Consider the following 12,468-nt stretch of genomic DNA (forward strand, 5'->3'; position numbering starts at 1 on the left):
GTGTGAGTAGAAGGGTGGCGAACTTCAAACGTGTACTTAACTAGTTGTGTAGAACGTATGAAACTGAAGGGTTTGTTTTGGGTGTGTATTTCATGCAGTCACAGTTGGTCCAGGTGATCAACTAGTAAGGCCTGAGAGAAAGACGCACGCTGACCGAGATTCTGAGGAGGACCAGGTGGATTCGGCAAAAGGCAGTGAGTTTTACACGCACACCCACACTCGCACTCCAGAGCACACTTTGTAGCTGGCACTAGGGATGGGCCCAAGTACTTACAAGTGAATAATCATAACTTATATGTTTGTTTGTTTACTTTTTTTGTGCATATTTTGAGTCCAAATCATTAGTGTGTGTGTTTCAGACCTGTGTGAGCAGCAGTGTTGTGAGATCATGGCTGAGCTAGTGGAAAGCCTGCAGAGTGTTTTGGCTGTTGGTCACCACAGAAACAGCAATATCCCAGCATTCCTCACTCCTACCCTTAGGAATGTCATCATCAGTCTGGCCAGGCTGCCCCTTGTCAACAGCTACACACGCATCCCACCACTGGTGAGTGAAATATACACTACTGGTCAAAAGTTTAGAGACACTTGACTGAAATGTTTCTCATAATCTTAAAAACCTTTTGATCTGAAGGTGTATGATTTAAATATTTGAAATAAAAAAAAAATAAAAATACTAAACTTTTCTACATTTTGTAAACCTGGAACTGAACCAGACTTAACTGGGGATTATATCTCATGAATCTAGAAATCTAGACAAAACAGCCCATAATGTTGGAGTGAGGGAAAATAAAAGGTTGTAATCCAGAAATTATTGATACTCATTGATGTGTATCCCCTAAACCAGTTGCCATCAGATGTCACCTCATTCATAAGGCCAAAGATGCTATTAAAACAAATTTGGGACAAAGTATCAGTCCGGTCTTGTTATAAAACATAAATAAATCAATACACCCCAACAAACACCCCGAAGTTTCAGAATCCATTGAAACACCATTAAAACCACTTTTAAAAATATTAAAGAATATGTCCCAACAGCAACTCTGATTAGTGCAACCAAGAAGCCAAGGGTAACCCTCACCGCGATGCTACCACCATCATGCTTCACTGTGTAGATGGTGTTTTCATGGTGATGAGCAGTGTTAAGTTTCTGTCAATCACTGAAAAAATAAGCCAAACTTAAAGCACCTGGGTTGCCTGCTCTCCTGTCTCGTATTAAATTTCTCCCTGTTTCTCATGTATATGTACTGTATATATCTCCCAACTCTAATGTGTAGTATGGCAGTAATCCAATGTGAGCCTTCATGTGTGTGTGTCATAGGTCTGGAAGCTAGGCTGGTCCCCCAGACGTGGTGGGGAGTTTGGCACAGCACTGCCTGAGATTCCTGTCGAGTTCCTGCAAGAGAAAGACGTCTTCAGAGAATTCCTCTACCGCATTAATGTCCTCGGTACGAAAGAGACAGATGTGCTTGTGGTCTGATTACATGCTTATAACATCAGAAGCTCATTTTCATGTGATGATTGGTGTGTTTTTGTCTGCTACAGGCTGGAGCAGTAGGACCCAGTTTGAGGAGACTTGGGCCACTCTGTTAGGGGTGCTGGTCACCCAACCGATCACGATCGATCAAGAGGAGGAGACTCCGCAAGAGGTGACCGCATCGAGCGTGCACCGAAACTGAACTGTTTGCTGTTTCACTTTGTTCCATCATAATCCAGCTGACCCTAAAACTGAAAAATGTTTTATGTGTAACAGGAGGATCTGGAGCGGACGCAGATAAACGTGTTGGCGGTGCAGGCCATCACCTCCCTGGTGCTGAGCGCCATGACTCTGCCGACAGCCGGGAACCCTGCAGTCAGCTGCCTGGAACAGCAGCCGCGCAACAAGAGCCTCAAAGCATTAGACACCAGGTGCATTTCTTTTTATAATGGTTGTTGAGGTTAAACTTCTAAACTAGCGAACAGAAGATCAGATCAACAGGACTGCACGAGAGAAACTGCTCTTAAGACTTACTCGCTCAGTTATTCACTTGCATTATGGGCTGTCTTTACTGTTAACGGTTTTGGAAAAACCCAGAAACCTAACTGACTAGGTTAAAAAGTTTTAGCTGATTAAGTAGTTGGCTAGCTAATCGCATTATTATGGACTTGCATCTGACGTAAAATGTTATTCAAGTCCGCCTAGCCTATTTCTCTCTCGATTTGCTTAAGTGAGAAATTACTATGCAAGCAGAAGCGTTACATCAGGGGTCTCCTAAGAGTATTAAATGAACAGTAATTAGATAAAAATTCAAAAAAGTCATCAGAGGCCTAAACTCATCAGTAAATGAGTTTTGAAATCTTTTCTTCTTTCCTTTTTTTATTTTTATTTATTTTATTTTTTTTTGCTGCAGGTTTGGGCGTAAGCTGAGGGCAATCAGAGGTGTAGTGGAGAGGGAGATTCAGGCCATGGTGTCCAAGAGAGACAATATAGCCACGCACTTCCCTTACCAAGTCTGGGACCCGGTGCCATCGCTGTCATCTTCATCTGCAGGTAGAACACATAAGCAGTCCTATACATCCAAAAGTGCACATCATCTTTTTAAATTTTTTTTTTTTTTTTTAAGCCTGTTTCCAAACTTTCTTCTTTTGTGTACAGGCACTTTAATCAGTCATGAGAAACTCCTCCTGCAGATTAACACCGAGAGAGAAATGGGCAACATGGATTATAAACTAGGCCAGGTTAGAGAGCGCAAAACAAACTAGCAACAACGTGATAAATCTTCATCTGTCCGTTAAAGGCGGTCTGATCATGTATGGCTTGTATGCTGATTGCTGTAGGTGTCGATACACTCCGTATGGTTGGGGAATAATATCACTCCTCTGAGGGAGGAAGAGTGGGGTGATGATGAGGAAGATGAAGCTGATGCTCCTGCAACCGCCTCACCTCCGACATCTCCTATTAACTCCAGGTGAGGTCACGCTCAGACACAGACAAGGACACGGAGCTACATTCAACACACATGTACATTTTTTTCTAACTCTCGCTTCAAGCTAGGAGGTGACAAAGTGGACATGCGCTATATGGGTTACAGCGATAGCGAAGCAATGCAAATTAGGCATGTACCTAATTATCCAAGTTCAGTATGAAGCAGTAAAGTGACAAATACAACCCCAATTCCAAAAAAGTTGGGACGCTGTGAGTAATGTAAATAAAAACAGAATTCAATGATCTGCAAATCTCATCAACCTATATGTTATTCACAACAGAACATAGAAAACATATCAAATGTTTAAATGTACCATTTTAAGAAAAAAAATAAGGTGATTTTGATAGCCACAACACGTCTCAAAAAAGGTGGGACGGGCAACAAAAGGCTGGAAAAGTAAGTGTTACTAAAAAGAATTTGTATTTCACTAGTTAGCTGTTTTTGTTTTTTTTTTTGGGTGGTGGGGGACGGTGGCTTAGTGACGAGCACATTTGCCTCCCACTTCCTGGGTTGGGGCCTTGAAACCCGCCTCCGTCCTGTGTACATGGACTTTGCATGTACTCCGGTTTCTTCCCCATGTCCAAAGACATGTGTTGTAGGCTGATCAGCATTTCCAAATTGTCTGTAGTGTGTGAATGTGTTTGCAAATGTGCCTTGTAACGGTCCCATCCAGGGTCTCCCCCACCTTATCCTGTGTAGGATAAGTGGTACTGATAATGGATGGATCAATGGATGGATGGATGGATGGATAGTAGGCTGTAGGCTATACATTTTAGAATGTACTAAAACAGAGGCTCTCAACCTTTTGCAACTAAACCCCCCCCCCCCCCCCCCCCCCCCAAACATTCCCTATCATGTGACACGCTCACCCCCCACATTGGAGGAGACCAAGTATAACGATTATCTATTCAATTTAATAGCTATCTATCTATCTAGCTCTTTATCTCTCTCTCTCTCTCTCTCTCTCTGTACATATATATATATATATATATATATATATATATATATATATATATATATATATATATATATATAAAAATGCACACAAACACGAGCACACACACACACACCCCTTATCTATAATCTGTTTTTGATAGATAGATTATTTTTTTTTTGCTTTTGTGTTTTTTTACTTTTTTGATTACTTTTCATAACTTAAGATTACTTACTTTTTTTTTTAAATAACTTTTATTAATCTATGTACTGGACAGGTATGAAATATGAATGATATAAAATGTTTCTGAACACTATAACTACTTTGAACAAGAGAACTAGGCAGGCTGAACTCCGCCTCTTCACAGCAAAAAGAAAATACAGAGGGAGAGAGAACGCTGGGTTTTTCCATTTATGCACATTATATTTGAAAAGCAATAAAATACAGCGAGTACCCAAATGATGTCCTGTCTGTTTTTTCTTGAAAAAGTTTGCGCCCCCCTTCTGATCTCTCCACGCCCCCCTGGTTGAGAACCACTGTACTAAAAGAAACAGTGGGCACCCAGGAGCAACAGCTGTAGCAGTTGCTACACGCCTACAATAGACAAACTACATGCGACACTAGTGAATTGTCATGTTATTGTGAGCCTAGGGTAAAGCAGGTCCTCCTGGCATAGTATATTACTCATCAGCTGTGCATGAAATTAGACTTACATTGGTGTGCTGCCTGTCCCCTCTCTTATTCAGAAAGCACCGAGCTGGGGTTGACATCCACTCCTGCTCCCAGTTTCTCCTGGAGCTCTATAGCCAGTGGATCCTCCCTGGCAGCCCCAGCAGCAGAAAAACTCCAGTAGTGCTTATAAGTGAGGTGGTGAGATCGGTGAGTTTGTGTTTACTTTCTGATTGTGTGAGGGGAAGCTAGTTCTTGTGCTTCTCTGTTTTATTCCTGCTCTTTGTTCATGTACATTAAGGCTGAATGATGATAAAATAAAATTGTTTTTGCTTTGTTTTGATTAACTTTAATGTCTTTATTATTTGTAACAATAATTTAGCCAATTTAGTTGCATTACACTGTTTGTATGTTAGTTGATACAACTGCTCTTTAATCACATTAATTGTATTTTGAGACTCTAAATAAATAAATAAATGCATGTATATCAAGTTGCAGGAATTGTAAGACGAGCTTATGTTGTCTGGTGATCTTTAGTTTTACATGTGTAGACTAATAAAAGTGCAATTGTTGCCCATCTTTCTCTGATAAGTAACATTTATATCATAGTTTTGAGTTCTTGAATCTGATTGGTCAGAAAGTGTTGATTAATTTTCTGTAATAGCAGCTCTGATAATAGTTGCAAGACAAATCACAGGTTTATATCGATGCGCTTGTTATCATTCCTGTGGTAACAATGTACACGGGCACGTGTATGGTGGACACTCCTCATAAATGTTTTTTTTTTTTTTTTTTTCATTTAATTTTTAGACATTTAATTTCTTTTAAATCATGTGAAAAGGATAAAGCTTTTTGTGAGATGATATCTAGCATTTTCTAGAATTAACTTTCTAACAGTCGAAGGCAAACTGTAACCTTGGGTTTCCTCCAATATCGTAATCGATAATGTTTAGTTCACAGATAAAGCCAAAAATCATGATTAAATTATAAATAGCTTTATTTCATAATGTTCATTGTGTCTTTCTCACCGTTTGTCTTATAAGCTGTTGGCGGTGTCTGATCTGTTCACGGAACGGAATCAGTTTGATATGATGTTTTCCACTCTGATGGAGCTGCAAAAGGTTCACCCTCCAGAGGATGAGATCCTCAACCAATACCTCGTCCCTGCTATCTGCAAAGCAGCTGCTGTGCTGGGCATGGTGAGTGTGTGAGTGAGTGAGTGTCTGTGTGAGTGAGTGAGTGTCTGTGTGAGTGAGTGAGTGTCTGTGTGAGTGAGTGTCTGTCTGTGTGAGTGAGTGTCTGTCTGTGTGAGTGAGTGTCTGTCTGTGTGAGTGAGTGTAATTTAAGATGTAATTTATGCTTGCTTAATTATGGTGTGTGTGTGTGTGTGTGTGTGTGTGTGTCAGGATAAGGTGACAGCAGAGCCTGTGTGTCGGCTGTTGGAGTCGTCACTGAGGAGCACTCATCTCCCCAGTCGAATTGGAGCGCTGCATGGAGTTCTGTATGTGCTGGAGTGTGATCTGCTAGACGACACAGCACGCCAACTCATACCCACTGTCAGCGAATATGTACTATCTAATCTTCGGGCCATTGCCCAGTGAGTAACACACACACACACACTTTTACTAAATTTATACTGTCAAAACTTACAGCTAGTCCTCGTTGACTAATATCAGATGAATAACATGTGTCCAGTAAGTTCTCCATACAGCACACTGAAAGAAATAGCATCCATCCTGATGTGACAGTGAGTGTTGTTATTCAGTCAGACCTCACAGCGATCAGATTTGAACACACACTCACACAGTCTCTCAGCTTGATGATATATCATTAGAGCCGGTGTAGACGTGCTCGTCTCATATGAGGGAATACGAGACGAGAAGGAAACAGTCAGCAGCTAGTTCCCACTCGAGATGAAAGACCTCATGGCTCTGCTGAGTGTTGGATGCCTGGAGTTAAAGCTAATGGCAGAGCCTGTGTACCCTGCTGAGAGCCTAAATCAGAGATACACACACTGCATGGCTCATTATTAGCTGTAGTATTGTGTAGTATTGTGACACTGGAGATTTTTAATTCATTGATGCCAACTAAACTAATTTGTTTTTTTTGTGTGTGTGTGTGTGTTTCAGATGTGTAAACCTGCAAAATCAGCAGCATGTGTTAGTAATGTGTGCTGTGGCATTCTACATGATGGAAAACTACCCAATGGATGTCGGGCCAGAGTTTAACGCAGGGGTTGTCCAGGTAAGGAGGACATACACTTGTTAGAAAATACACTACATGGCCAAAAGTATGTGGACACATGACCATCACACCCACGTGTGGTCCCCCCGCCCCCCCAAAAAAACTGTTGCCACAAAGTTGGAAGCACACAGTTATATCAGATGTCTTTGGATGCTGTAGCATTGCAATTTCTAGTATGACAGCGTAAACAAAGCGTGCACCATGAAGACATGGTTTGCCAAGGTTAAATCCAATCTCATTCTTTCTCCCTAACTCTAGGTGTGTGGCATAATGCTGTCAGCCAGCGAGGAGGCCACTCCATCTGTAATCTACCACTGTGCACTGCGAGGCCTGGAGCGATTGCTTCTGTCTGAGCAGCTGTCACGCGTGGACGCGGAGACGCTAGTGAAGCTGAGCGTGGATCGCGTGAACATGCCGAGCCCGCACCGCGCCATGGCCGCCCTGGGTCTCATGCTCACCTGCATGTACACAGGTGTGCCTGGAGAGGAAGGCAGGACACATTTCAGCTCACTTTTACCCCTCCCCCCCTCCCCCCACTGACCCACTTACTAACAAACATCCTGCAGCCGGTCAGAACTGCCCCCATCCTCATGCTAACACATCTGACTAACACACAAACACACTTCCTTCACATAGTCCTCACAGCAAGGAGGAGAAAACGCTGCTCCTTTTATTTTGATTGACAAAATGAGATGAATATAATGTCGGACATTTTTGTTGTATGTAACGAATGTCAAAAAGAATATGTTCGGAATAGTCCAAAGAGGATTTGTGTGCTATTAATAAGAGATGCCGTTTGCTTAAACTGACTGGCAACCTTTTTTGTTTTCCCTCCACAGGGAAGGAGAGAGGGAGTCCTGGTCTGCCAATCGACACAGACCCCACAGCTCCCGATAGCGAGTCTGTTATTGTTGCCATGGAGCGTGTCTCGGTTCTTTTTGACAGGTAGAACTGCTACATCTACGATCGACATATACACTACCGGTCAAAAGCTTTATTTATTTATTTTTATATATATATTTTTGAATAAAAATAGTCATTAAAACTCTGTAGTAACACAATTGAAACTGAGGGGATTATGTTTTTTGGGAATTATGTATTTTGGGAAAATCCATAATAAATCAAAATAATGTAATTTTTTTTTAGCATCTTCAATGTAGACACCCTTTTTGTCTAGAATTTCCAGAAATGTATTCTTGGCATTTTCGCGGCCGATTTCTTGAGGAATTTCCCTGAGATGCGTTTTAAACAGTATTAAAGGAGTTCACACGTACGCTTGACACTTATCGGCTGCTTTTCAGAATATTTCGCTCCGAGTCAACCGTTTAAAAAAAATATTTTTGAAATAAAATGTTAGTTTTCTAATGAAAGAAATGAATATGTCGGCACAACTATATTTTTGTCTACAACACCGATTTAAAACATTTAATCATACACCTTCAGATCAAACGGTTTTTAAGATCATGAGAAACATTTCAGTCGAGTGTCCACGAACTTTTGACCGGTAGTGTATGCGTATGTGCAAATATAGCTCATGCATATTAATGTTCCAGTCGAATGTATAGTTCAGTTTCTGTTAACTGCCTCGTGTATTGTGCGTATCGTGTATTCAGGATCCGTAAAGGTTTTCCGTGCGAGGCGCGTGTGGTGTCACGGATACTACCGCAGTTTCTGGATGACTTTTTTCCACCGCAGGACGTCATGAACAAAGTCATCGGAGAGTTTCTGTCCAATCAGCAGCCGTACCCACAGTTTATGGCCACAGTGGTATATAAGGTGGGCTTTGTATTGCTTTTAAATTGAAATTGACTTCCTCGGTTATTTATTATGCATTAGTGATGCTTTGAGCTAATAATTATATTGCGCTAGAACGCCCACCACAAATCAGCTATGGAGAGAGTAATTTAGTCAAATCAGGTATGAGAATTATTAGGGGGCCGTGATAGAGAAGGACCAATGGGGGAATTTCACCCGGACACAGGAGTTATACCCCTACTCTTTTACCATAAGTGTCCTGGGATTTTTAATGACCACAGAGAGTCAGGACCTTGGTTTAACGTCTCATCTGAAAAACAGTGCTGTTTTTACAATAGTGTCCCCGTCAATTCAGTTACAGTTACACAGTATCTGCGCCATACTGGGGCATTCGGCCCCACACAGACCACAAGGTGAGCACCCTCTGCTGGCCTCACTAATACACTTAAGATATGGGTCTCTCACAAACTCAAATTTAAACTGTCAAGGCAGATGGTTTCTTTTTATGCAAAAGAAAATCAAGCTTATAATGTGATTTTTTTTTTTTAAAAAAAACATTTTTTTATTTTATTTTCCATGACAAGCCATTTTAACGTTAACTGCAATGTCAGATTAGCCGTGTTATAATTTGTGCTCTTTGTTCCAGGTGTTTCAGACACTCCACGCCACTGGTCAGTCCTCTATGGTGCGAGACTGGGTGCTGCTCTCGCTTTCCAACTTCACACAGAGAACACCTGTTGCCATGGCGATGTGGAGCCTTTCCTGTTTTTTCGTCAGCGCCTCCACCAGCCAGTGGATATCTGCCCTGTATCCTTAAACATGGTTTCACATATGTACTCTCTTACTTACTCACTCACGTGTGCCATTCCTCCTGGTTATTATTCTCAACTTAGTGAGAATAATAGTGTACTGGTATTAAAAAAAAATATGTACCATGGAGATATAAACTACTTTTAGTGTGCAGTAGCTTCATGTAAAACGATGTTTTAATGATAGATAAATTTGGTTGCGCTCAGTTTATTTAGCCGTGTAATCCCATTGTTAATCCCCATGAATTACAATCTCATTGCAGTCCCATAACAACTATTTGTTTTTGTCTTTGTTTTTTGTCTCCATTGTTGACTGTGTTGCTGTATCGCCGGTGTTGCTTTTTTTTTTCTTTCCTTTTTTTTTTTTTTTTTTTTAAAACCATCGCAACAATCCCTGACAGCCCGTTGCTAAGATCACAAGATCTTTTGGCTAAGAGACATGCATTTGATGCTGTTTACATGCATTTATGCAGGCTTGTCCCAGGGGTCCAAACACTTTTGAACCCATAAAATAAGAAATGGAGCACTCCGGGACATTTGAATATGAGGCCTGTAAGTGCAACCAGAAAATGGTTACGCAGAAACAAAGTGAGCTAGAGGTAATTAGGGATCATTTTTCTGTCCGTTAGCATGTTTCGTTTTTAGTTCGGCCGTCCTCACTTCTGTATTTGGAGCCGCGCTACGTATTTGTAGGATCCCGTGCCGTCCTCCTATTGGTCAGAATTTAAGAGTTAAATGACAAAGTCGCTGCCAGAACTTTCTCGTAGACTCTCTTTGGTCGCAGTGGCAGTAAATCAGCTGTTGATGAGCATATCCCTTAAAACTGTAGATCGTAACACTAAAATCAGGCCAAAAAAATTGTACAGTGTACAAACCTGTCCTTCTTCTTCAACAGTTTTTATCTTTAACTCCTCTCGCTTCCTCCAGCCTGCCTCACGTGATCAGCCGCATGGGCAAGGCAGACACCGTGGACGTTAGCCTGTTCTGTCTGGTAGCCATGGACTTCTACCGACACCAGATCGACGAGGAGCTGGACCGCAGATCCTTCCAGTCGGTTTTTGAGATGGTGGCATCCCCCGGTAGTCCTTATTACCAGCTGCTGTGCTGTCTGCAGAGCATTCACCAGGACACGCCACTATGAGGCACACACCTCGAGCAGGACATAGTAATCTAGTGGGTGTAGACCGTTTCCTTTTACCTTCACCATAGGACCAAACCACAGAGGCAACATAGTACACATTTAATAACCAGCTTTACAAAGAGCAACCATGGAATGTCACCTAACGTATGAGCTCTGCAATATAGTCTTGTTAATTGTGAAACATGACAGGAACAAATCAGTACTCGAGTTAGATGTAATGTCTGAAAGCGAATGTGTGGATTTAAAAAAACCAAGATATACTCCTCAAAACCCTCCTTACTGCTAGCTGACATTCGCAGTGAACAGATCATGGTACAAATCCTTTCCTCTAGGTTTTAGGATTTCATTTTTCCAGCCTCGCGGCTTTGCATCTCTTGCTTCGCGTCGTCACTTTCAAAACTGTCCAAGAACCCACAAAGTTAAGTGCTCGCTCAAACATAATATCTGCATGAAAGAGTAAACATTTTTAGCAGAAGACGTCTCTTCCTGAAGTCATTCCTTTGTACAAACGTTTGCCCGATTTGACCTTTTAGCACTTAGAGAGATTTAACTGTAAACTGACGATGATACTGCCTCGTCTGAGGAAACTTGCGTAAGCCATGTTGAAACAAGATGATGACATAATTTCCATGTTTTTGAAATGTAAAATGTGCTTGATTTATATATATATATATATATATATATATATATATATATATATATATATATATATATATATATATATATATATATATATATATTTTTTTTTTTTTTAGGGCTGTGAGATGGTACAATCGACTGGCACAAAGTTAATCGTTATCTAACAACTCCAGTTGGCCCTCTCTCTCTCTTTGTTTTTTTTTGTTTTTTTTTGATAGTTTTTATGTTTAAATATTTTTAAAAATTTGAATAGAAATTTGATCCTCAGTCATGAAAACGTGAAGCTTGAGGCTTGAACCAGCCGTAGTGCCCTGTGTTTTTAGATTGTGGGGTCGTCGCAGATAAGAACACAAAGTGAGCTTGTTAAAGTGGTGTAACGCACGTACGGTGATGTGATGTAAACCGGTTCCACCTTCTGAACTCGATTTTTGAAGTCTGAATTGTTTTAATTCTCAGGATGTAATGTGATTTCTCGATCTAGTGTCGCGGCCGGAAGTCTATTTTTTATGTTGTGTAGAAAAATCATGTAAAATGTATGTAAGAGAAGAAATATTTGTGTTATACTACTAAAAAATCCGCTGCATGTGAACAGCCATCAGATGACAGATGGTGTAAAGAGACTACATTTACTGAATGTTTGCAAACCACTTCCCTCGACGTAAACGGTGTGCGTGTAACCTTAAACTGACAACTTTTGCTCTCCGAAGGCTTGGAGCGAACAATCAGATCGGAGGCGTTTAAACAACTGAGGCGTCCCTTCGCTGTAAATAGACGCCTGTGCGCATCTCGTATATATTTAGCCTGCAGCATGCCGTTGTCCGCTTTTAATGTTGGGTCTTCGTGTGATGTTAAAACCACAGTGGAGGAGGATGCAACACTTGAAGTATGGCGACCGACTTGGAATAAATTTCCAAGTCATATCACGGCCGTGAGATTCCTTGCATTATTGTCATCTTGAGATATGTATCCAGTGCTGCGTTATTTTAGTGGTACAGTATAGAGAGTCTACTATTCATCCTTTTGCGTTTTCCAACTTGACGTTCACTTTTATAGACAGTATTTCTTCATGCACACACATTTCAGCTGCAGCACCACTCGAAAGTCTGTATTTCCTCAATAAACTTCTGAAAACTTCTTCTACATCCAAGCCTGGAAAACCCGAACGGGATGAATTGAATGTGAAGAAGAAGAGGAAAAAAAGGCCACTCATTAGAATCAGCATTAGGTTTCCTGGTTTGATTTTAGCACTTCTGTTTCCTTCTTCGAAATCTCCTCACGCCTCCCTCAGCACAACCTGCATCCTTCCCTAAAGTT

At 41.1% G+C, this 12,468-nt stretch overlaps 1 protein-coding gene across 3 annotated transcripts in view; it reads left to right on the forward strand.

Annotated features, from left to right (window-relative positions):
- The window catches only part of htt (huntingtin), a 50,909-nt gene extending 39,716 nt beyond the window's left edge, over positions 1 to 11,193 (forward strand). For 2 of the 3 annotated variants that reach the window (XM_017464521.3, XM_053679855.1), the window contains 17 exons: positions 99 to 194; positions 360 to 544; positions 1,319 to 1,445; positions 1,543 to 1,646; positions 1,751 to 1,905; positions 2,388 to 2,527; positions 2,633 to 2,715; positions 2,815 to 2,945; positions 4,644 to 4,776; positions 5,610 to 5,765; positions 5,973 to 6,163; positions 6,696 to 6,810; positions 7,069 to 7,300; positions 7,650 to 7,755; positions 8,424 to 8,586; positions 9,212 to 9,372; positions 10,302 to 11,193. In XM_017464521.3, the coding sequence (XP_017320010.1) occupies positions 99 to 194; positions 360 to 544; positions 1,319 to 1,445; positions 1,543 to 1,646; positions 1,751 to 1,905; positions 2,388 to 2,527; positions 2,633 to 2,715; positions 2,815 to 2,945; positions 4,644 to 4,776; positions 5,610 to 5,765; positions 5,973 to 6,163; positions 6,696 to 6,810; positions 7,069 to 7,300; positions 7,650 to 7,755; positions 8,424 to 8,586; positions 9,212 to 9,372; positions 10,302 to 10,515 (2,492 nt within the window). In that variant the 3' untranslated portion in view covers positions 10,516 to 11,193. The remainder of the gene's footprint in view (positions 1 to 98; positions 195 to 359; positions 545 to 1,318; positions 1,446 to 1,542; positions 1,647 to 1,750; positions 1,906 to 2,387; positions 2,528 to 2,632; positions 2,716 to 2,814; positions 2,946 to 4,643; positions 4,777 to 5,609; positions 5,766 to 5,972; positions 6,164 to 6,695; positions 6,811 to 7,068; positions 7,301 to 7,649; positions 7,756 to 8,423; positions 8,587 to 9,211; positions 9,373 to 10,301) is intronic. The other variant, XM_053679854.1, reaches the window with a different exon arrangement.
- Positions 11,194 to 12,468: the final 1,275 nt, after the last annotated feature.

The sequence above is a fragment of the Ictalurus punctatus genome, chromosome 3 (assembly GCF_001660625.3).
Source record: "Ictalurus punctatus breed USDA103 chromosome 3, Coco_2.0, whole genome shotgun sequence".
Classification (NCBI taxonomy): domain Eukaryota; kingdom Metazoa; phylum Chordata; class Actinopteri; order Siluriformes; family Ictaluridae; genus Ictalurus; species Ictalurus punctatus.